The sequence below is a fragment of the Phalacrocorax aristotelis genome, chromosome 12 (assembly GCF_949628215.1).
Source record: "Phalacrocorax aristotelis chromosome 12, bGulAri2.1, whole genome shotgun sequence".
NCBI lineage: Eukaryota > Metazoa > Chordata > Aves > Suliformes > Phalacrocoracidae > Phalacrocorax > Phalacrocorax aristotelis.
Window position 1 is genome coordinate 8,190,057 of NC_134287.1, and position 26,225 is coordinate 8,216,281.

Here is a 26,225-nt window from a genome sequence, read left to right on the forward strand (position 1 = left end):
CTTGCTTTGATGGAGTTTTGTGAAGAAAGGCCTGGAAAAACTGTATGTAACTATATGTATACTTCCACTTTAGAAGTGGGGAAACCAATGCACTTTCAAAATACTCGCTATTTTTCTGAAACAGAACAGCTCCACCAGTTATAATGCTGCTCTAAGTACATGAGATTATTGCCACTGGACTACTAAAAACAATCATAAAGCAGGTACTTAGCATAACTAAGATTTTTTTTTAAAAATGGTACAACAGCCATTTGATTACTGGGCACAATGAGCTTAAAAATCCAGTGAGTGTACATATTTAACTTCATAGCAAAACTCCTCCAGTGCCTTTATGCTGTGTACAATTCACGGTCAAATATGCATTTTTTCCATCTTTTAACCCTAGATCTTAAATTCCGTGTTGAGAATGCCCTTCTGAAGAGCGATCAAATGACTGGATTGAACAAATTATCGGAGTTCAGCAGTTTTCCAAAGGTATTCACAGAAGAAACTTTGGGCAAGAAACTCTCCTATTCAACTAGCTATTGAGAGACAACACCTGTAGCACTTCTTGCTCAGGTCCATCCCAAATCCCGTCTATGCCATAGGAATGCTAATCTATTATCTATCTATCTATCTATCTATCTATCTATCTATCTATCTATCTATCTATCCATCCATCCCTACCTACCTACCTACCTACCGAGGTATGACCTAATGGTCTGAAAAAAAGACCAAAGAGCTAGAAATTTCTGTCTGGTTCTGAAACTCTACTACTGTATATATTTTGTCTCCCACTGCCTCAGTTTTCCCATCTATAAGAGAGGGCCAATACAAAACTGCACGTACACTACTTTATGTGTGCATTCTGTGAGATACACCCAATGTCGCATCTGAGAACAGCTGGGATAATATTCTCAGTGGAAAGCACTACAGAGGTGCAAAAAATAGAACACCTCCATCCTTTGATATTAAGTCCTACATCCTCTATTAGCAATAAACACATAATCAAAGCAATGGCTTCAGGAAGGTATTTTACTAGGAAAGAGAGACAAAAAAATCTAAGTAAGAAAAGAGAAAACCTCAGGTGAACAACCAGAAAGAGTAGTAGTTTTAATTTTAAAAATTTTCGTTATTCATGCATCGTGGTGGGCATTATGAGTACAACTACTTGCCCTGTGGCTTGTGATGACTATCCTTATGATACATATATGAGCTACCATTTACTCCTAGCCAAACCATGGTGGTATTAGATCATGCCTTGAGAGACGGTAGGAATACAAAATAAAATACTACTGCATTTCATACTGGTATAGAGCTTTTCATTCAAAAAGCTATCATCTATTTTGCAAACTGACCCTAGAAGAGAACTCTCCAGCAGAGTAGGCCAGAGTGGAATAGTTTTCTGAAAGACAAGATGGAGGAGCAAGCTCCCTCTGCAGGCAGAAATACCTGGCAGTGCAGTGATGAAGTCCCGCTGTAACATGGGTTTGAGGTATGAGTTTATATGTCCGTGCTGGTAGTGACACATCTGGGAGATGAGATGCTCCACGAACTCCACCTGGTCAGACTCGGACCACTGTTCAAAATACTTGACGCAGAGTTCCTTCTCCTTCTCATAGCTTGCAGACAGTTTTCTTTGCTTGGGCACAATCATACTGGAAGTGCCATTGGCAAGTTTTGTCTGTAAACAAGAAGGAGAGAAACAACCCAAATCACATATATGAAAAGAAGTTCAAGTGGTTTTATGATTTTTGTTTTTTTTTTTTTAAAAAAAAGAGAATAAAAAAAGCACTCTGATACATAAATTTGGCCGAGGCCATGTATCCCATTTGGTGCTGTCAGTCGGAGCGCAGCCACTGCGAGCCGTAACCCCTGCAGGACAATGCTCTGGCTCATGCCAGAGCTGCACACAAAGGACTCTGGTTAGACAGGAAACCTTGAGTGGCAATTCAACATAAACACAATTTTATTTCCATCTTGCAGACAGTAAAATGCATTTGTATTCCTAAACTACAGTTACCAGTTACTTCAATGAACCAACAGAAAACCGCATTTGTTTTTTGGTTTTGGTTTGCATTTTTTTTCCCCCTAAAGAATTGGCTGCTGCTAAAATACATAAGGAATGCATGAAATGCATGAGACAAAAATTGATAGTGCTTCTTTTGAGTATAAAATTATACCTTGAGAGCAAAGCCAGCTAAAACACACCCTGATATTTGGTACATACTTCTTTCACAGAGTAAAAGGTTTTCAACTTTCTGAGCACTGTTAATATGTTGTCAGAAGGACTCAGCTCAAAGAAGAGTTTCAGGGACAAAATAAAACACTGACATTTCAATTTACTACTTGATAGCAAGACTTCTGCTTTCTAAACAATTTAACTGGAAGAAAAGTGCACATTTTGCATTACAAGGGTATCCTTTGTTCAAGTAAGATTAACTGTTTGCTGGGAAGTTATTTTTTCCCCATACTGGCCAAATAGTTTGCATTAAATGCTGAAGATGTGATTTTCTCTCTTTCATTGTAATGGTTTAACACCAGACAGCATTGTAACAGTCAATATTACTGTTTATACTATTTATAAAATACACTTAGAGGTTCACTATTAATTATCAAATAATTAGACACAAATTACAGATATCAGAATATATAAAACGTTTATGTAGGGATGCCATATTTCTGTTCTGTGATGATAATTCTAGGCATCAACCTCACCAGGAGACTATCATCTTTAAGAGAAAAAATGAGTACCTAAGTCTCTCTGCAAAGGTATCTAATAATTTAAAAGAAACACATGGATTAATTGATTTTACAGGAAAAGAAAAAGAAAACAAAAAAACCCCAAATCCCCCATTTTTTGGCAAGTGCCAAAACAGTGGGTTACTTACAGACCACAAAATCTAGTTACCAGAACTGGATTTAGAATGCAGGAATTCCTCATTTCTCAGGAGTAAATAATTCCTGTATTTCAATACTCCCCCAACCCTGACAGCAATCCTGATTTTGAAACACCAAAAACCTCATAATTTGAAAATCTACTCAACTAATCACCACTTATACTTAATTTTCTAGAGAGAAATCCACATAAATACTCTTTTCAGCATTTCCAGCAGAGCTGGACAGAGTGTAGAAAAAGACAGTAATTAGCTGTCATTTTAAACAAGCAATTTCTTCCATGTCTGAATTACGGTTTGACTTAAGTTTCTTTGACAACACAGAACACGGAGATCACATCATCAGGGCTCAATTCTGCAGCTCAGGGGTTTCAGTCTTACTTTTATCCCCACTTCTCCCCATGAATTTCTCTGTGTGTCCAGTAAGATCATGCAAGACAAGGGCTACAACTGAGCTACCCTTTCATTTGGTCATCACGTGGACAGCACTGACTGCAGGTGAGTGGCAGACCCAGTTAGTTACTGTGCAGAAGGTTAGAAATACTCTCTCTTGGGTCAACTTTTTATATAGGGATATCTCTAAAGGGACTGTGCACAGGAAGTCCTATGTGCGAAAGGCTGAGGTTATTCTAGCAAAGTCCACAGTAGGAAACAGCGTGGCAAAAAATAATTACCAATGGACTGCACTGCACATTGGTCTTAAGGAATTCTGGTCATTTTTTCTGTACTTAAGCTGCCTGCAAAACAGACATCCCTGTAAAAATGCTGGATTAAGACAGCAGAGATGTTGTATTCTACAAGCTTGATTTAATTTCATTTCTCATTTTGTTTGCTGTGCAGCCAATCTCACAACAGGCTGTCTCTACAAAGTATTTTTTAAAAACCTATACTTCTGCCTTTTAATTTGAGAGACTGTGAAGTCTGACTAATATGCTGACCTGGAGCTGATGCGCAAAGCCCACAAAAGGGGTAACTCCTTTCATGCGGTGTCACCATGTTCCAGCCCTTCCTTGTCTCCTGAGCACCCTTCTCTCAGCAGCCTTCAGCTCCCCAGTTACCTCTAAAACGTTGGTTTGGGGTATCAAATAGAAGCTGCAACATCTGCAGAAACAAGTAATGGCTTATGTATGTACAAACAGATGGCTTAGATGGGACACAACAACCCATTTTGCCTGGATCCCAAGTGAATACAAGCCTCTTGGGTGGGAATAATGAGTAAATTAAAGAGTCCATTGACCAACACTTGTAACAGATCTGGAAGTCAAACTCCAGGTTTATATAGTGGATCTGCTAAGAAAAGCACAATACATGTTACAGTGTTTATGGCCAAATTAGTGGACAGGAGAACACAATATTTTTTAGGTTTCTGCACGTACTTTGGCCTCATTCCGACAATGTCAGCTTGAGACCTGGTTGGTACCCTTGCCTACTCTGGTTTCCCATCAAAAGGAGCAAGGACAAGCCCAGTAGCCACGGTGTGCCCAGCAGGTCCTGTGGTCTATGCAAGCAGGGGACCAGGAGGATAGGGCAGATGACAAACACACCAGTTCTGCAGAGTAGAAACAGATGAATTCACAGGGCTCACAAATCACTCAACCGCAATACATGCTCACGTGCCTCCCCAGACCGTTTATAGCTACAGTTCAGAACAAAATTCCAGAATTTCAATTTGAAGATTCCTGAAAATCCACTGGGGGTTCAGTGAAAAAGGCCTGTTATTTAAAAAAGCCAACGACAAAACAGCAACATCAAGCATCTGTATTATTAAAGCACTGGGGAGTGGGTGTGTGGGAGGGTGGTTACTATCGGTAAGGAATCAGTTTGCTTCCTGAGAAATCCTGATGACTCAACCATTCTGATCCAACTGCCTCAAGTTAACAACAAACCTTCTCAGAACAATATCAGCAACTATTTTCTGGAGCACACAATTGTCTATAGCCTCTTCCCTCTCCTGGTACAATAATCAGGCCTCACCTGAAAAACAACGAACTGTCCCACATGCCATCCATACTGCTAGGGTAAATATCCATCCAAATGCACTGTGTGTGGTTATATATGTGTATATATATATATATATATATAAGCTTATATATATATATAAGCTTTTTATACGCTTCACCTTCAAAAGTGGCAAAGAAGAACAAGCACTGGTAGTCTGTCATCTGGGAGAAAGTTTGGGTATAACAGAGTAAACTACTAACTCAGAACAGATAAAGCTTTTCTGTCTCCCCTTTCACAAACCCCTGTGAGGGTTGAGAGGTGCCCAAGCTGGCTCTAGGCACAACAACTCATCTGTAGGAACAGCAGAGGTGTCCCCCTACAACGGTGTGCCTGAGCTAGTAAGCTGTGCCAGGAAACCCAGGGGACTGAGTGCCTCAGGTTGCTACTTGCTCAGGGATCTACGTACTATGCTCCATTGCAGCCCATAATTACAAGACCATTTCTCCAAATGGCTACATTTAACACAAAGCACATTTGTATGCCCAGTGAAGTAGAAGAGGACTAACATATGAAAGGACTTTAATCTAAATAATGGTTTTCAACTATAGGAAGGTGCAATATTTCAACACAGATAAATAATGCCTGGATAAATCTACTGCTCTGCATATAAAAGAAAACAGCCATGGTATATCACAGTTGTAACCCACATATGACAGCCAAGGTTACTTCTGGTTTTGTTCAGTACAGGGGACCAAGGATCCTAAAGCACAGAAAAACCAAACACAAGCACAGTTCTCTGATTCTTGGTTAGGTATAGTGTTTCCCCACCCATATGAGTGGTCACAACATTCATATATTTTTAAAGAAAATCCACCACGTCCTCTAATCACTGCAGAGGACTTTGTTAAGGCACTTTCCACACGGTGGATTAATTCAGATTATACATTTTTTAATGTAAGAAGACATCTCTTGAAGTCAAAGAAAAAAGAGAAACTGTCTCCTAGAATATTGAGAATGGCTTAAATGATTCCAGCAAGATTTGAGACCTTCTGAACCTTCAGGACATCTTCCTGCTGGAGCTCTGAAAAGACTGAGAGCTTAAACTACCACTGCAAATTTCTCAGAGTTTCTCTCTAGACAAAAGGAAGGGACTTCCTTTCAACGTTCCAGAACCTACGGTCATACTGGGTTTCTCCCTTCCTTCCTGGACTCCCTGGGACTACAGGCTCTGATGCAGAGAGGTGTCTTCTACTGCTTATCTGCAGCCACAGCGTTTCACCTCCAACTGCTTGCACCACCAGCCATGGTTAAGTCACTGATCTAGACAGAGCCACCTTAACAGGAATTTTGGATGGGTCTTAGTGAAGGGGAGGAAAAAAGAGGACATAATGTTTAATTATAAGAAATGATTGAAATAGGCACAGACATACCCCGGGTGCCTCTGCACTGCAGCAAGCTCTAAACTTGTTATCGTTAATGGTTTAAATTTCACTGTGCTAATCATTTCAGGACACAAGCCTTTCTTGATAATCTAATGAATTATTCCAACATCCTTCAGCAAAAAAAATCCTCCATGACAGCACTAATTACAAGACGTTTTCCCAGTGCTTATGTAAAATATGACAGAGCAGCAGCTTAGGGAATTGCAGAAAACTGCTTCTAATTTCCACTGAGAAACTGACAAACACCTCTCTTTCATCTCTCCCAGCTCTCAAGTAAGATTTAACTTTCTCATTTAGTTAATTACCGAGTGAGGATCATCATTTTCCCGGATCGGAGCGGCACAGAGCCTTTATCGTGTTAACTTGTGAACTTGATCGATGGCTGCTGCTAAAACTTAATAACTTCACCCCCTGGCAAATTGTAAGATAAATATAATAGGAGAAACTCTGACAGTAAAAACCTGCCAGAAATGAGCGCTGTGTTTATGTTTCTTTGCAGGCAGCAAAAAAACAACCGACAGCTTATTACTGGGTGCGTGTTACTTATATTTAAAAGACTCCAGGCAGTTAACTTTCTGCGTACTGTTCAAACTTTACTCACAAGATAAAAGACAGTGGGGAAAAAACCAAGCAATGGAATGACAAAGAAAGGAACCATGGAGGTGTATGTCCAGAGTTAGGGGGGGAAGATGGGAACTTCACAATGAAAGCAAAGCCTCACTTGTCTCTGTATCCTGAGTATTCTTCAAAATTAATCACATTAAAAACACCCACAACAGTGAATCCAGACACAAAACTAGTTTCAGTAGCAGCACAAAGCCCAGGAATTTTGGAGCACGTTAGAAACTGTGTGGGAAAAGCACAGCGATTAAAAAGTACCAGCGTGGCAGTGAGATGATTCGGTCTGATGCCTGTAAAGCTGCTCATAGCCAGGGAACCTCAGCATGGCTGGTCTTTCCAAAGCTACCTGTGTGGCCATGAAACCGCTTGCTACTGCCCATGATGAAGAACCACTCAATACCACTCCCACGTCACAACGTAACAAAAATGGTGAAACAGAGCTGAGAATGTATGCCAGGCCTCGGTGCTAAAGGGCAGAGCTAGTATTTGAGAATCCTGTCGAAAGGGTGTTGTTTGCATGGCCTAAAGGAAATAACAGCATAATTAAGAGGATACAGGTTCAATTTCTATGGCTGACTTCTTATTTTTTAGGCTTGTAACTACCAAATGCTGCAGAACTGATTCCCAGACTGCCAAGGATAAGCAAAGAGGGAAGAAGTCCTTTGCAGCTCTTTACTGGCAGTTTCCTATTAAAGAGCTCCTTGCTTTGAGAATTGGGGGGCGGCAAGGGGGTGTCTCACCATAAAGAGCAGGATCTTGTGAGCCACAGCACCTGAAAGACATGAGTAGGGTAGCCAGCTCCTCATTTTTCTCCTTTGCAGGATGAACCTGCTTTTCCAGCGTCTGACTTGACAGCAAAGCTACAATGGCTAGGTCATTAAACAACTCACTCCATTTACTTTTATTTTAAAAGCTCGGTTTAGAATCTACCCATTTCTGTCTGCCTCCATCTCACATAACAGTCTCTGTGAGGTTAACCATGGGTTTAGCACATATATGGACTTACTCGTTCAGTACTGAATTAGTTTCCACGCTGCAAGGCTCACTGAAACATTCTGAAAAACGAACATAACCCAGAAGTAGATGATCATCAATCACATATGAGAATCAAAAAGAAAGCACCATGAAAGCAACCACAGCATCTTTACTATTTATTTTCAAGAGAAAATTCAAAATACATGCTCACACTGAAATTAACACTCCCCTAGATACCCAAGGAACTAGCAATTTTGACTGTCTGGGGCTTTTAGCTGCTTGTCCACATCTGGTTTCTAATCACACTGCAGGAAAACTTTGATAAGAAAGGATACATCTAGATGAAAGATCACTGGAATTATGCTGGACACAGCAGCCCAACCTGCTGCACTTTCTGAAATCCTGAGGGGCCAATAGTTTTCAGATGTACCATCTTAGTACCTACGATATGGTGTCAGCTTGGAGGGCACGTGGTTAAGGATATTACCTCAGGCACAGAAGAAAGGGAGAAGGCTGTTTTGGTTTAGGGCCAGAGACAGCTGCAGACACCAAAGAAGTAACATACTGAGTCTCTCCAAGGACTGGGGAGGCAGGAGTGAGCCACGGGCACTTGCACACCGGCTGTACAAAGAGCAGCAATAATACCTTGCCAGAGAAGCTGCTCCCCTCCCACACTGCTACACAGTAAACAGCAACAGGGGGAGGAGATTAAAAAACTATTCTTTTAAGCTAACACTTAATGTTTCAGACAGACTTATAAAGTTTAATTGTCTGGAATCTCGTAGCTCTTACTGTAAACTTTCCTTTGATATAGGCCTCCCATCTAGATTTTAAGTGCTGGCAAAACCCTCCAAAATAAAATTTCTCTGATGCCAGCAATGGATGTGAATTGGGACTCTCCTCCTCCTCCCTTATCTCCAAGTTGTCTTTGCAAATAACAAGCACTGATGAGAAATCTGCTTGCATCAGCACAGCACTGGCATATGTTACTTTCCCAAACTACGATCCCTGACCAAATGCATATCTAGACATATGGGGGGGGAGGGCAGACACCGTCACTCTTAAAGAGCTAGGTTTCAGAGTATACCTTTTATTAATTGTAAAGTGATCGCACAGCAATTTCAAAGCAGGTCCTCCAATAACAACAGTTCACTTCCAGTGGAAGTCACCAAAGGAAATGTTTTCTTCCTCAGCATGGCTACCAGAACCAGAGTTGAACTGCTGGGACCATTACACGTTATTATTGTTAATGGAGAGGAGGAATATGCACATTATCACCTGGAGAACCAGTCTACTGAAGTCATCGGGTAATGGCCAGTAGCAGCAAAGGGCTCACTTATGGCAGGGAAAGGCATAAGCTATGCTCTAAGCAGCAGTTTCATAGTTTTCTGGAACAGTTGCTTCTGTTTTTAAAATACCCAAGCATGATCTACTGCCTGAGTGAAGTTCCTCTTTATGGGTGTTATAGTTGATTTTCTTTTTGCTCCAAGTACTCCCTTAACTCAGAGAGAAAAGCACCACAAACAGGCAGGTGGACCAGAGTGATTCAAAACATGGCTGAACAGTGAAGACTACACCACCAGGAATAAGACATGAGTAGGGGGGAGAATGACCCAAAAGACCTGTTATCTCCTCTCAATAACACTACCGAGATTTTCAAATCACTGTGGTTCTGTCTATGCAAAGCTTTTATCATCAAGAAACTCAAGCCCTCCAAGACAGTTTACACAGTATTATTTTCCATGAGTTTCCCCCTTGGAGATGCATTTTGTTACCAAAAACAGAGAGGGCACAAGTGCACCAAACTACCTGGCCAAGGCAAGATGAGAACTGCAAGTCACGAATATACACGCTGGATATCATATACCATTTCCCAGGCGTACTGGAGAGGTGCAACAAGCAAAACGCAGCACTGTCTGGAAGAACCGCGAGATTCATGTATGTGCTTTGCTCCCACTGCAAACGTACTTCTTAGATCTGCTGGCAGAATTGGCTACACGAGCACTCCCTAACCCATTTCAGTCAAAATAAGCTTGTTAGCAAAGACCTGCTATTTAAACTGTCTAAGCTAAAACACCTCATCTTAACTGAAAGCAGCTTTGCAGTTTTGCTGACAGATCCTGGAGGGCAGCAACCTGCAGCAGCCAGACGAAGGCTGAGTGGTATTCTTTGCCACCAGTACAGCTAGATCTAGAAGAGGACATCCGATCAGGTCACACTAATACCAATACTACTGCTGTTAGCAGCCACCACAGAGGCAGCTGTAAAAATCTATGAAATACTCTTGCACAGTGTCAGATAAAGCTGGTCAGTGGAATGCAGCCAAAACCTTGACAGATTTTGCCTGGTAGCTTCCTACAACCCCTACAAGATCATCCTATAACTCTCACTCGCTAATGACCATTGTCTTCTTGAGATGAGCTGTTCCGCTAACCTTGGAGTCAAACATTACCTTGCTGGCAAACCGGGGTGATTCCCATGGAGGACCACTAAGACTGATAGGGGAGCTGGATGTGTTTGGCCTGGGGAAGACTGAGGGCTATCTACTAGCCTTCCACTACCTAAGGGGAGGTTACAGAGGAAAGAAAGATGGAGTCTTTTCAGAGGTGCATAATGACAGGGAAAGGGGCAACAGGCACAAGCTGTAGCAAGCAAAACTCTGGACATTAAGAGTGAGATTTTCAAAATATGAGTGGACAAGGTCCCGAGCAAAATCAGCTGGTTGTGAAGATAATCCTTCTCTGAATAGGCAGTTGGACTGGAGACCTCCAGAGGTTCATCCCAACTTAATGTTTTCTACGACTTTTTATCTTAAGATTGTGTTGGTCCATTCTTTCATTGGTACCTGATAAGAGATTAATAAACTGAGGAACAGACTCCAAAAATACAAGCTAAGGACATTCTCTAATGAGTATGCTATCTTCAGAAATTGCATTAGGTTGGGTTAGGCCAAATGCTGTTGATATGTGAAAGGAGATAATAGAAGAAAGGCAAGAAGCAGTACCCTCTGCAACAAGTGACCAGCTCCGACCATAACAGTGCTTCAGGAAGGCATATTCACTTTCACAGTTGAGCAGACTTTGTCCCTATCAGCTGATATGCAAAATGCACAAGCCAGAAGCCCACGTCACAGACTAGTGCACCAGGGATTCCTCCTTGGCTTGGTGCTTTCAGAAAAACTAAAGGAGGAAGGGAGCCTTCCAGTATTCCACTCCCTATAGCAGACTCAGTCAAAGCAGAAATGTTTGAATATAACATATAAGCAACATAAAAACCCCAGTAAATTGGGGCAGAACAGGACTGCTAGCCTCGCTTGGTCCTTCAACATACTATACTTTCCACATAATGTTCTTTCACTCAAAGGCATGATTCCACTATTCCTTTTCATGAGATTAATAAACAGTGAAAATAGTATCAATATACCTGCATTTCCCTTTCTATAAATACAGGCTAAGTTTTCCTTTCGTTTTTTTCATCCCACTTCTGAGAGTTACTTTCCTGTCATCTCAAGAATGTCTTCCACCCTCATGCACTGACGCATCCCATTGTAAATTTATCTAACAGTTACCAACCCTTTCTTTAACTTCTACATTAATAATTGGCTAAACATCTAAGAACGAATTACATGCTGCGTAAAGTAGCTTTTCCTTCCAACAGTTTTAAATATATTCTCTTTTAAACATTGTTATGTCTTCTATTGTGAGAATTGTCCTCCTTTGTGAAAGGAAAGGAATATTAGACTTTACCACTGCACGCTATTTTTTAAACACATCTGTGCTATCTCTCATTCGTTTCCTGTATTTTCAGCCAGCTCACTATAGCCTGTATTAAGTCTAGTATTAGCATACTGGAAAACACTATTTGCATCTCCTCATCTAGGAAGAGCAATTTGGGATCATGCCTGGAAAAGACACATGCAACCTTCCAATACAAAATAAAATCAAATATCAAGACAATTCAACATTTTCTACCACAGACCAAACTAGGCAGATGCACCATTCATAGCCTGTTCCCATGATCGAGGGGTTAGAGCTCCCTCTAGCACTCTTGAAACAGAAGAGCCATAGATGCTAAACTGTGACTATCTGGTCTCAACCAAAGCAGTCTTGCGTAGGGTTGTCTGTAATTTTTATTTGATTTACTTTTTACTGTCACATGAATAATTAAGACTACATCCATGAGTTTATCTGAAATTCAGGAGAAACAAGTGTCAGGAGAAATTCCCTCTATAACCGATTAAAAATACTCAGATTGCTATAATTAACTGATCTCTATTTTAAAACGTAATTTAGGACCAGCTGAAGGATTATCATGTCAGCTGTGTGTACAATGTGAAATGTAGCAAGAAATTAAATGAAAAAGTTGTTGAAAATATTCAATTTTCACAGCATAAAAAAGTCGTCGCTACCTCACCCTCCCTTGCAGCTGACAAACATCCCAATGCAGCTGACAGGCCGCCTGCAGTTGTGAATTACATGTTTCTATTTCAGCATTAAATATTGAGTAACGCTGCTTAAGTAAAACTCAAAAGGTGTAACCCTGCTGAATTCTGCACAACACTGAAGACAGCGAAACACCTCATGACAGAGTGTCAGCCCTTTTTAATCGTTGGTTATTACTTATTAATTCTTGATAAACTGAAAGCTGGCAGTACAATGTAAAAATAAGAAAGGAAAATGGGAGCCAAGTCTTTCAAGTTTTGCTCCTAACTTTCCTACTTCCTTCTTGTGCTGCCACAGGCAAGTCACTCCTCTTCATTTCACAAGTCTATCTGTTAAACAGATGCATCCTAACACACTTTGCACAGAGGCAAAACACAGCTTAATGCTAGGAACGTCTCCCGAGGCCTCTACACGAAAGGTGCTTGGTGAGGGCAATGTCACCAGGTGACACCACACCACACTGTACACAAGTGCAAACTTCCCCTCAAGTTCCAGCCAACTGATTTGTCACTTAAAAACTAAACAGACTTGTTAGAAAAGGCATGGCTTCTACTTCACCTATCAGAAAAAAATGCAGCTGTACTAATCTTTCCAGCAGCCTTCCAAAGCAGAATCAGAAGTCAAGTGCATTCAAAAAAAAATTCACCTCAGGTTTTCTCAAACTGAGACACCACTCCTAAAGCCAAGACAAACGTACAAACAACTTGCACACCCCCGAAGGTAAGCGCCCTACGGAGGTGCGCTCTAGCTAAGTTCCTTTGCTCATCACAGCAATTTCAGTATGTAACCACCGGGGGACTTCTGAGCATTGCTTGGGTTTAGAAGTTTGCAATTTTAATATTAGTATGTGACAGAGATGAGGAAATACAATAGGATGTGTTAGGCTATCCACAGCTATGTTTTTATGTCTCTGATGAGCCCAGTAAGAAAGATTAGAAGTAACTAGACCCGAGTAGATGACAGAAGCACCTGACAAAAACTTCCTGGCATCGCCCGCTGGTGTCCCTCAGTCCCGGCTGACAGCTGTCCTTGCCGTTCTGGGCCCGAACTCTGTACACAGTCCTGCTGCTGCACCCAAATCCTGACACACAGACCTTCCCTCCCACAGTACAGATGGCACCCAAGGCCATTCCTTTTATCCCCTTAAGAGGACTTGAAGAAAAGTGCTGGCAACAACTTCTCTCTCCCCACACCTCTCGCACGTGGCAGGAGAGGATTACAGTCCAATGTCTGACCTGTCCGGCAGGAGTGAGAGGACATCTGAAGTGAAAGCAAGACCTCCGCAGTTGCAGATCTGTCAGTGATGCTGGCAACCCTCAGCTGCATGCCTCTCTAGGCTGACACTGCAGGCCACCTGTTCTCCCCTATATCTCCAAATAGTTGTGGCTTGGATCCGAATCAGAGACAGGTAAGAGAAAGGTTGTGCTGACCCCACTGCATTAAGACATGGCATCAGCAGCACTTCCCCACACACGCATGCCCAAGTACTGCAACTTCTGAGCTCTCTGATCACTTCTGTATATTAGAAGCAATAGATCTCCCATCTTCATTTAGGAAGCAGTTTGCAGCCGTTGTTTTTGGGCCTTCGTTACTTCCAGACTGCAAAACTTAATGAGGTCCTTGGTGCTCTCTTAGGAGATAAAGGGAGGCAGCAGCTAGTGCCAAATGTAGCCCTTCTTATGCAAACACATTACATACTCCATGTGTTGGCTTCATTTCCAGGGGCAGTGGGAGACTTTGAATTGTAAGGTCGATGTTCTGTGTATGTAAGACTTGGGAGAAGCAGGTACCTAGCAGTGGACGTTAACTGCAACTAAGGAATTCCATACTTACCCTGCTCTGAGCAGGTTGAACCTTCTGAGGTCTCTTCCAACCTAAGTGTGTTTCTAACTTCATAGTCAAAGCTCATCTACACTTCCCAGGGTTTTGGAGAGAAAAGCAATTTAGATTGTGACTGAAGCCAAGTTACAGTTGTCTGATGTCAATATTTCATTTATCATAAGAAAAATCTGAAATGCTTTTTAAAAGATACTACATAAAGAATTATGTTTTTTAAAGGCTTTCCAGCTCTGGACTTCACACGCCTTTGCTATTTTATCATTCATTCTTTGCAGCAACTGAATAGCAAGTTTCAAAGAGTACTGCAGATAACACCTGCTCTCTGGCTTTGCAAGTTGAGAGCATGCAGTATTCAAGGGACCTGTTTGGACATCCAAGTTTGACTTTCAACCCCATCCCCCCAACTATTTAAAATTTTTCAAAAACTGTTAACTTTGTTATAATGTGTGTGTTCTATAAGAACTGCAGCTGATTCTCTCCACAAATGATTAAATTCCAAACTTATCTTCACTTACGACCTGAACAAGTTTCAAAATTCAGATCTCAAACAATGAATTAATTACCTGTGATGCCTAATCATCTGCAATCTTCTAAATCCAATCTCAAAATACTCCCATTACAGCTCACCTCAGAACTGTCCGGGATTACAAATTATGATCCAGGACAGAGCTGACAGATCTAAACAAACAAGGCAGGAGAACAACCTGATTCAACTCACACAATTCACACAATTTTGTAAAATCCAGTGACTTAAAACAACACATGCACATAATTGGCATTAATTAAGCAACATTTTTATTACCTACAATCAAAGACTTATAAGGAAGGCTTACTTGTCAGAAAGAGGGCTTTTTTGGCTGAGAAATTACAAGTCTTACTTAATTAACAATCTGATTTTTTTGTAGTATAGTTGTTAACTTAAGTATTTTTCACTTTTATTTTCTTCTAAATGAACGTTAGTCTAAGCACACAAGCTAGTGTTTAAATTGACAGAAGTGGGGTCAGACAAAACAACACTGAAATATTTTAATCATCATGTATTTTAAATTCTCAGTTTGTGGTCACTGTTACAAGGGTTTCATTTTGTGTTGAGAAGTAACAGGAAGATCTCAGGCTTTAACAGTACGAGAAGACAGTTAAATCTAAGCCTGTGCACACAATTAGCACAGACCTATCATATTTCACAAATTCAGGGCATCATGAAGGCAAGTTTGCCTGTTGGCCACAAACAGTCTGGCTACATACAGTGCCCATTTCATTCCCTAATTTCAAAATACTCTGAGCTGAACAGGTAAGGAGTACTTGCCTGTCAAGATTCACTATTATGGTAAAATAAGTAATTGCAGTTACTTTGAATACTCTTTTCAGGTCTGCAGGATCAACTACTTGGTTGCTCATTTTTAATTTTCCTCAACAATTAAGGTTCAGCAATGTATACAGTGAGTACTGCTGTCTGTCTCCAAGCTGTAGCCTCAACTAAGCCATCAGTCACACGCAACAAGTGACTGCCTGCCTTGTTGAAGTTATCTGGGATATGAGCTTCCACAGGCAGACTAAATTAAATCTATTTTTGTAAATTACAGGTTGTGTTAAATACACATGATGGAAAATATGGAATGGTTTCTTTTACTGCACAACATGAGTTATTTCCCATTCCAGGTTCCCTCTGAGAAAACTGTAAATTTTAAAATCTGCTAATTAATGGCAGTGACTACTGGTGAGACCTAAACCAGTCAAGAAGTAGTATTCGCTGAGTACTGCAAAGGGCAGAACAATGTTCCAAGATAACAAAGGGACCAGGATACCTGACAATAGCAAGGAGGAGCATGCAGTCATTTGTCCAAGCTTCCTTTTCCTTTCAGAATTATTGCAGGTTCTGTCACTGCCTTAATGTGACAGTTAAACCATAAGCTTTGCATCAGTCAGAAGAATTGCATCTTTACCGTCTTTACATGTACATATGACTGTTAATAGCTGCAGTACAGTTTAGGGCAATAATTTGACGATCTCTGTGTAAGAGAGAGGGATCAGAAAAGTAAACATAAATAAATTCCTCCTAGAAAACAAACTCCTCAACCACAACTGCTCAAACATCTTCACTGTTTCTCTTCCCTCATTTCTTAAACTAAGCCAATTCCCAAGGACCATTCAATTTACCCTAATAAAACAAAGAGGATATGACTGCTCTCTAAAAATATATATCTGGATAAACACCAAAAAGGGAAGAGGAACTATTAAAACAAAAGGAAGAAATAAGCCGAAGAACCAGTGGTACAATCTTTCCCTGAATAAGCTAGCTTAGAAACTCGGAGAGGATTTCCAGTCATTAGAACAATTAGGTCCTGGAATAATTTTCTGATGGAAACAGAATGGAAAAAAGACCTCAGACCAACCTTTTAGTTGTTGTAAGATGAAACTCAGGTCACTAAAGGGACAAAGTAGTATCTGCAATAGCAAGAGGCTGGAACCAGCGACCTGCAAGGTCCCAGAAGGCAGAATGACACAAACCAGGCAATGCCTTCTTCTGCAAGAGGACATTCCTCACCTTATAGCTCAGAGTATACCTAAGAGGGCACAGATGCAAACTTGTTGGCTGGTAACTGAACAAGCTGACTTTCAATGAGTAGAGAGCATTAATGGGACTGTGGGCTCCACTCTGTGAAACATACAAAGGTAGGGCTTCATTCCCCTGTGGGAATGGGCGACTGCTTCACCCTGAAAAAGAGCTGTCAATTTTCAGTCTGGCATGTGCCCAGTGAGCTTGAGCATAGCCAAGATTTATGACATGTACAACCTACACCCTTCCACTAGGTGCTGTACTGCTGAGTTGCACATCACACACAGGAACACTATTTATTCTGGTATGGTTTTATCCATCTGTCTCAGCTCCAGGTGACTCACAGGTAACTTCCGACTGCCCTGAGGCTATATTTACTGTGTCTGTAGTTGGTTCAACAGGATACCCCTCATGGTCTCATATGCATTTATAACAAATGTATTACATAGTAACAGAAAATATTTCCTTTCATACCTTCACTGCCTTCACTCTCATCGGATCTGGGGCAAATCTTTAAGCTGTTCATTCATGCGATGTCTGGATGTTAGATGAGGATAAGATCTGGATGTTAGGAGCGCACGTCACCTTAAGAGTCCCTGGTATGGAGGCACTTTTGCTGGAGAAGTTACCTTCAAGTCACTTACCACTGACTGGGAAGATTAGGCTGTGACCTGCTGGGCAGTCAGCTGCTGTGACTACGAACTCTATTGTCCCTAAGAACAATCATCATCTCCATAATTAGAAGAAAAGATACGTGGCTGATTTCAACACTGTTGCTTTCCTCTGCTAGCTTCTACCTTTAACAGACCATTTATCTGGGTACAGGTTACAGTGAGTATCTGCCATTCTTGGGACCGTGAAGAGCAAAAACTCAAGACAGGTACCATCTGGAGCCTGGCAGGACTCCAAATCAATTCTTATGACCAGAAGGATCAAAACTTGTCCTGCCATTCGATGGTGATCCACTTTGAGAGACAGAATGATGGAGGCAAGTGTCTGACCTACAGACAATTTATGTTGAGCCATTTGAGGCCCAACATAAGATGAAGAGTTCTTTAGCTCAGTATCAGGAAACTGAAGGTAAATATGTCTCCACTTGAGGACAGGATTTGAAGCCTGTTGATCTGGTCTTTCATATCAGAAGGAATTCTAAGTGTCAGCACTTGATCTAAAAGTTACTATGATGACAAATGGTCAGAAATGAAGGTAAAGACGGTTACATATTTGGAAGTAAACCAAGGGTGAGACATCAAGTTCTCCAATGAGAAGTATTTTATTCCATTAAACACTATTGTAGGATGTGAGACTGCAGACTCAACAGTACTGCTCCCACTTCCCAACTGGTGACTTATTTATGCAACCTATAAATCCACATTTCTCTGACCCCACCTTCATGTGAAATACAAGAAATATTTTAGGGACTAGTACTTTAATATATGTATTGATTTCATTAGTACCGCTAAGATTTTATAATCTCTCTAGAGACAAGTTACATTCTGCAATGGCTTATAAATAACTGTTTAGCTATTAAAACCTTAACAGGTAAACTTACAAAAAGTTTAATGTACTTACATTTTATAGATCAGATACCATGTTGCATTACTTGAGAAACAAAGTTACCATGTATCACATTGACTCATACTGTGTATATGAAAAAGGGATAGTGAAAATCAAGTGAAAACTTTGACTCTTCCAAACTTTGAAGTATTTCACCTATAAAAAGATACTACTGTAATTTTTAAGCAAGGAAGGATTTCTGGGGAATAGTAATATTGATTATACGGCTGAAAAAACCCATACAAACCCTTTAGATATATGTGACTTGCTATTATTTTTTCAAACACACACAAAAAATCTTCTATGTTAAATTGAGTCTGAAAATTGTGACCCAGTTTAACCTGGTTGGGGGGGAGGGGTGCAGGGGCAGGGTATACTTTAAAGGAAATGCTGCTGTTGTTCTGTCAACAGCTAGACAGTCTGCTCGCCCTCACAGTGCAGAGAAAGATATGGATAATTGAAAAAGTAAAATAGAGTTTACCTAGAGGTAGGAAAATTCTAACACATAGCACAAACAGGCTTAGTTTGGGCTTCACCAACAGTATTCAGGAAGGCTTTTGGTGTGCCGGACAAAGCATATCTATTCTAGGAAGTGCACAGGTATAGGATCCATGGAGCCTAACATTCTGCGTGGGGCCAGCACAGGGGAAACGCTTTGGGAACTTTCGTTACTTAAACATGGTCTGGTGTGTGCTTTGTTGCCTGAGCATTTGTTTCTAGCAATGTGTTTACTGAGGTTGTGGGAGCTTTTTGAAAGCTACAGGGCAGGGTGAAAGAAAGGGAAGAGTTCTGGGAAAACTTCTTCCTGTATAGGCTCTAATTACTCAATGATTTTCTTTATTAGATCCAAACTAGGCTGGCTTGTCCCTATGACTTGTCCTGCAGCAGTACGCCCTGCAGCAGTTTGTGCAGGGATTCTGGGTAGTGTACTCAAAGATGAGAGCCGCCTCTCTAGAGAGGAGTCCTAGCTGGGTGAGGATCTCTTTAGATCACAGAAGCCAATATGGCTGTATCCTCCTCAGAGCACACACAGCATAGTCTGAGAACCCAGCTGTGTATCAAAGCTTTTGTGGTGGCCTCAGGTCATCATTAACTTTACAGAAGTAGGTATACTGCTCTGTGGGTTCCCTTTTGTGTCCGTCCTGATGTTCAGAAAGTTACATTCATATGAGGAATATTTTAGAGAGAGTTTGATGAAGAGGTAATGGTTATTGAACTTGTGATAAAAATCAGTGGAAGTCCAGAGGGCGAGCACATACCCCTGTGAAAAGAACGATGAACTTGCAGTTAAAGCAGAAGACTAGACTGACAGTAGAGCTAAATGACAACTTTCACTCCTGGTTCTCCTCAGGTTTTGGTCTGAGCCTGGCTAAGACACACCTTGTTCTCCTGAAGTACTATGTGGTTACTTGGCAGGGTGTTGCAGAGATACACTGAGTCAAATCCGGTTGGCGGCCGGTCACAAGTCGGGTTCCCCAGGGCTCAGTGTTGGGGCCGGTCCTGTTCAATATCTTCATTGTTGATCTGGATGAGGGGATTGAGTGCACCCTCAGTAAGTTTGCAGGTGACACCAAGCTGGGTGGAAGTGTTGATCTGCTGGAGGGCAGGAAGGCCCTACAGAGGGACCTGGACAGGCTGGATTGTTGGGTCAGAGCCAACAGTATGAGATTCAACAAGGCCAAGCGCTGGGTCCTGCACTTGGGTCACAACAACCCCATGCAACGCTACAGGCTTGGGGAGGAGTGGCTGGAGAGCTGCCTGGAGGAAAAGGACCTGGGGGTGCTGGCTGACAGCCGGCTGAACATGAGCCGGCAGTGCCCAGGTGGCCAAGGTGGCCAATGGCATCCGGGCTTGTATCAGGAATAGTGCGGCCAGCAGGAGCAGGGAGGTGATAGTGCCCCAGTATTCGACACTGGTGAGGCCGCACCTTGAGTACTGTGTGCAGTTTTGGGCCCCTCACTACCAGAAGGACATCGAGGTGCTGGACCGTGTCCAAAGAAGGGCAACGAAGTTGATGAAGGGTCTAGAGAACAAGTCTTATGAGAAGCGGCCGAGGGAGTTGGGGTTGTTTAGTCTGGAGAAGAGGAGGCTGAGGGGAGACCTTATCGCTCTCTACAACTACCTGAAAGGAGGCTGTAGCAAGGCAGGGGTTGGTCTCTTCTCCCTAGTAATAATCAAAGGACAAAAGGAAATGGCCTTCAAGCTGCGCCAGGGGAAGTTTAGGTTGGATATTAGGAAAAGCTTCTTCACCGAAAGGGTTGTCAAGCATTGGAACAGGCTGCCCAGGGAGGTGGTTGAGTCTCCATCCCTGGAGGTATTTAAAAGAAGGGTAGATGTGGTGCTTGAGGATACGGTTTAGTGGTGGACTTGGCGGTGATAGGTTAGCGGTTGGACTCGATGATCTTAAGGGTCTTCTCCAACCTTAACGATTCTATGATTCTATGATTAAGCTGACTGAGCCTCAAGGAGAAGACACTAAGTAGTAATACCCTATACACAGCTCTGATCCTGAAAGATGGTAGAGAAAAACTTCAGAGAGATCAAGCAAAAAAGGTGAAGAAAAACACCCCAAAGAATGACTTTTCACCCAGCAAATGTCCCCCAGTGTTGAAGCAGCTCTCAAATGAAGAGGCCAAAACAGGGAGAGCTGCATATGGGCAGGGGGAAGAGAGAGGCAGGAAAACTGCACAGATAAACTGCAAAATACAGACAACTGAATGTGAAAAAGATGTGAAACGTTTTAAATTACATTAACAGAAAACAGGATCTAAAAAACAGCCAAGAACTACTAGCACTGATAAAATCATCCATTTGCAAAACCCAGCCAGGAGCTAGAACAAAATTATTTTATTAGGTTAAAAAAGAATTAAGATTATCTCTATGTTCATTTTAACATGTATGTAAACATTAACAATCCTTAGGCTGCTTATTAAGTCACATGTGGTGTGTTTACACTATTTATGATATTATACCCCATGCTGGGACATCCCATTACAGAGTCACGGTACTGGCTCCATACTTAAGGTGAATTCTGCAACACTTTGCCTCTTTCCTGTTATTCTTTTGCAGTAAGATTACTTTTGGGCAAGAATTTACTATGTGGTTTCAGCCCACAAGGGAATCTCTCTGGGAACTGACAAACTGATTTAAGGAGCTGTGGAATAATTTACCAGGTTTTGTGTTTTATTAAAGGAGAACAAAAGGCTTTGAGAGCTTTTGGTGTTTTATGCAACAACAACAAGCATGTTTGGCTTAGAAAGTGTCCGCTTTTTCTTAGAGTTTCCCCTTGACTCCCATAAGGATCATATTTGATTGCAAATTTGACTGCAACCATTGGCAAGTGCATCATTCCCAAGATGCATGTCTAACACAGGCTTTTAAAAATGCAGACAGACCTGGGGAGAGAGAAGGTGCCAGAGGAACAGAGCCCAAATCATCATTAGGTGTATATAAACAAAAATAATACCTAAGTACAACTGATACCATGTTTCCAGATCCCCAAACGTCTAATAAGGCAACGTTAAACAGCATTGTCCCCTTTTACAGACAGAAGAGCTGAGATGGAAAAGCAGAATATGACAAAGACAAAAGATGTCTCAGAATCTGGAGCTATAATTCCTAATCTAATATTCCTCCTGTGAGACCTTGTTGCTTACTATAAACTATCTCCTCCCTAGATTTCAGTAGTGAAAGTAACTTTTGAACTTCTCCACACAAAAGGGACTCTTGTGAGCCCAGCCCTTGCCCCAAGAAACACTGGAAGGATTAATTAAAGTTTGTGAAGCACTTGAACTACAGGGGAAACACCCACCAGGAAGTTTGTATTTCCATATTCTGACCAGGGCTTGAAAGGCATGCAATAAACACAGCCCAGGGCACAGAACAAACACCACAAATAAAATAAAATATTGACAGCTGTTCATTAAGTGAATACTGTTCATCCCACACACCAAACTTTATTTCTGCCTCAGGCTGCAGGAAGTGGAGGGGAATCAGATTGAGGCCAAAATCAAATTTTACTTCAAAGGATTAAATAGTTGCGAAGTTATAAAAAATTGAAACCATTTCTTATAAAGGAAAATTAATTAGACAACCTTTACAAGCAGAACTGCAAGCCCCACTCATCATTGTATTAGAAATACAGCTGGTTTAGATAGTACAAAAGGTCTGTGATTTACTAGGTTAACTTTTTTACAGAGATGCAATGTGTTTAAAGCTCTAAAAACTACATGGATATCACCGAACTCATACAAAGCCCCCTCATTTTTAAAGGAGGGAGAGAGAGGTTACATCAACGTTAAAAAGTAAGAAAGATCAAAATACTACAGGAAGCAAAGATGGTGAGATCTGCCTAGAACTAAAAACCGAAGAAACCAACCTCACTTATGCAAGCTTTCCTTTCTAGCACATCTGTTTACTGCTACCTACCTAAAAGCAAGCAATGCGAGTTGACGGGTGTGTGAGAGCTTACAGCAGAGCTACACAAACAGCCTGTACAGTTTGCTGGGTGCAGTGTGCTGATTTTTGGCTCCTCTTGCAAACTGGTAAGATTTTACTTGCTTTTCAGTATCAGAAAGTGGGATACCTAGAAGTGAAGAGAGCCTGTGTCCTGATTTAAAAAATGAAAGAAAACCAGCATGGACCCTGTGCACAGAACGACGGAGCCTCACTCTTCAATCGTTAAAACTTCTGTGGGAATTATGGGGAAGGAGAAAAGATATGCCTGAAAAACACAATGCACAGAGCAGGGAAGGAAGAACAGGAACCGTGTTAATCAGAAGTAGCTGGACTCCCCTGCACTGCAGACATTAATATTATTTCATAACATTTCTTACTTTCCTTCCCAGAAATCGCCCCCAATATCACTCCTTTCCCCACATTATTTTTTCCCCTTTAACAAAAATACCAGTTTTCCTAAGACTGGTATTCAGGTCTGACAGTCATTAATTCCAGTGTCTATTTTTAGAATGTGCTTGAGAAAATTGTGATTTTACCAAACCACTAGGAAAAAAGAAAAGATCAAGTCAATCTTCTTAGCAATTACAGCAGCCAAATATTTCAAATTATAATTTCTTGTTGGTAAGTAACTAAACTGAAAAATATTGGTGCAAAAAAAACCGCATTGACAAAAAAAACACAAACAAACAAAAAACCAAAAAGGAGCATTAGGAAATCATCACAGTATTTGATCTCTCCTGTTTTTTTTCTGCTGAAAGCCACATGGCACGCGTAGTATTTTTAACTGAGGAGTCTCATTTCAAATATATGCCAAGGAATCTTATTTCAAACATACACTAAATAAGGAGGGGAGTAATAAAACAGGCAGTCCCTTACTCTAATTTTATCCATCTCCCTCCTCTTCTTTCCTTGATACAGTGAAACTTTAAATCCAACACCAAACCCTGTCTCTCTCTCTCTCTCTTTTTTGTAAACAGTGATCAACATTTTCCTAAATGACCCCCGAAAGGACCTACTTTGAAACTACTCATTAGTAACAGCCACGTTTGCAATATTAACCTGGATGCGGCTGTTTATTAAGATCTTTTAAGAGGTTTAGAATGAAGACACACTGCCGGTGTACAGGGAGCACAGAAGAGGTAATTTAAAACCCATGTTTTTCCTCCCCCTCACCGAAAACATGCCCAGCATTGTGCAGCTGTGCTGCCAGCTTCATCACTCCCTCCATCTCCACTCTTGCTAATTAAAAGGTTGATCACAGAACAATGCTCTTCTCATTAATTTCAGCTTTCTGATTGGGCAGGATTCCTGCTCGCTCCGCCTGATCTTTTCCACACTGCTGAAGTTAATGTGACAGGAGCCCGAAGATGGATTACCCGCTGCCATATTGCCCATCACCTCCAATCAGCAGCTATCTGGGTAAACTGATTGTTCTAATTTGCTCTCATTATTTTTACAATATCAGGAGAAAATAACGCACACAGCTCACTGTCAAAGCCGTGAAAATCAGCCATTAGTTAAACCCAGACACTGAGTGGCTTTATTAGAAGCACTGCAGTTTATTGATGCAGCTTCAGTAAACTAAGATAATACCTGCCCTCTTTAAACACAGTTTTTAAGGCGTATTTATGTTGAAAGAAAATATTTGTTAGGATACTTTTGGAAACGCTTGCCGTCTCAGCCTGTTATCTTGATACGCTGGCAGACAACGAAAATTAAGAACAATGGAGGCATGACTTCCACATAAAGAAGAGCAAAATATGCAGCATTATCCACACGGCAGCCTGCCTGCACATCTCAGCTACTATTTTACAGTTCAAACGAAAATCATCTCAGTACTAATATGGCAGGAATATGTAAATACACCCCAAAACCACACAAAATACGGTACTACCGTAAAGGCAAACACAGTACAGGCATAATTGTGTGAGCTGTATGTACACGGTCAACAATTTAGTTTTGGGTTTGGTTTTATTCTTTTTGCTAAGCATAGGAGCCTGCATAGCCCAGCATCAAAACACAGAGACTGAGAGCAGGAACTCCAAACGATAAGGCTAACTGTTCTGTACGGCTGGCAACTATTTTTTCCCCTACAAAAAGACACTGTGCTGCCACAACTTGAGAATGAGTCAGAGCAGAAATGTCACTCCACACTGAAGCCTCACAGGATCCCATAGCAAAGAAATGAATAAAGTATTGTTAGCGGTATGAAGTAAGGCATTTTTACACCGCAGCAGTGGTAAGAACTACATCGAAAATCCTGGACCTCTGACAGTCTCTATGCTGTATATAAAAGGACCTACATTATTTTGCCTGCTGCCTATCTGCATCTTAGCAAAGGGAAATGCTAAATAGAGGGATTAACAGAAATATGATATCTTAAATCTTGCTAAACATAAACCTTAAACTGGCATCTACGATGCTGTAACTTGCAATATGCTCTAAGAGTGACAGGCAAAGCGCAGCAGACTGATTTTACTTTTAAATAATATCTAAATTAGATTAGTTCTTTGTGTAGATCTGCATGAACCAGAGGGGACATTCATCATTGTGCCAAAAAAGTTAAATTCACTGGGGTACGCTCAAAGTGAATGGTCCTAGACCTACGTTTTATCTCTCAGACACATCATCAAGATGCTGTGCCAATATGCATGAAGCCAGCTAGGAGCTGCAAGAAAGACAACGGGAGAGTAACTGGATACCAGAAAAGGTTTAATTTTTCCCTTTGTGGATTATGAATTGCCTGGGACAGGATCCGTGGCTTCTCTGTCTTGTAAGCACAGAGCATTCCTTTCAATTCTTGAGCTTTTTAAATATTTAAACGGCTTCAACATAAGGAAGGGTATTCTCCTCCCTTCCCCTCCAAAACAGATGTAATTCTAGTTCCCCCTCCTCCTCCTGCTGTAATTGAAAACGCTACAATTTTCATTACTGCTTTTTAATATTTTTAAATCCTCATCAGCTCCAGCCTTGCATTTGGTGGTTGATTTTGCCTCCGTCCTAGAAAAGCCACCTCCCAGCTTTGTTTGGTATCTCTTTTGACCCTTGCTAATGGTTTTCTCTTGGAGGGGCGTGCCATGCTTTTCTCCTTAAAATTCCTGCACTGAAAGACTGCACCACACCACACTCCACAAAACGTGCTGATGGCACAAATTACAAGCCCCCAGCCGAACACTCCAGCCCCCACCATTCGGGCAGATTTATGTGGGCTCTTGCCGACGTTATTACAAGTCAGAGTTTATTGGGAAATTGTTACATTATGCGGAGTGTCTAACAAATTGCTTATGCTGCTATAATTGGATTACAACAGCCGCTTGCTCCCACCGGTAAGATTAGGCAAGTAGGACTCCTGCCGATCTCTGAGCGTTAGCAGTAATTTTATTTGCCTTGCCTCTCTCTTTCCTAACAACATGCCTCTTTCCCTGCCAGCTGTCTGCTGAAAAGGCACAGGCTTGTTCCTTGGCCCTAACAATGCAATTACAGCCCTGCAGATCGCACTGTTTGTGCATTAAGTACA

The 26,225-nt window shown here is 41.4% G+C and overlaps 1 protein-coding gene across 6 annotated transcripts in view; it reads right to left on the minus strand.

Moving 5' to 3' along the window:
• The window catches only part of BTRC (beta-transducin repeat containing E3 ubiquitin protein ligase), a 119,015-nt gene that overhangs the window by 22,870 nt on the left and 69,920 nt on the right, over positions 1-26,225 (minus strand). For all 6 annotated transcript variants that reach the window (XM_075108314.1, XM_075108313.1, XM_075108311.1 and 3 more), the window contains one exon: positions 1,432-1,663. In XM_075108314.1, coding sequence (XP_074964415.1) covers positions 1,432-1,663 — 232 coding nt within the window. The remainder of the gene's footprint in view (positions 1-1,431; positions 1,664-26,225) is intronic.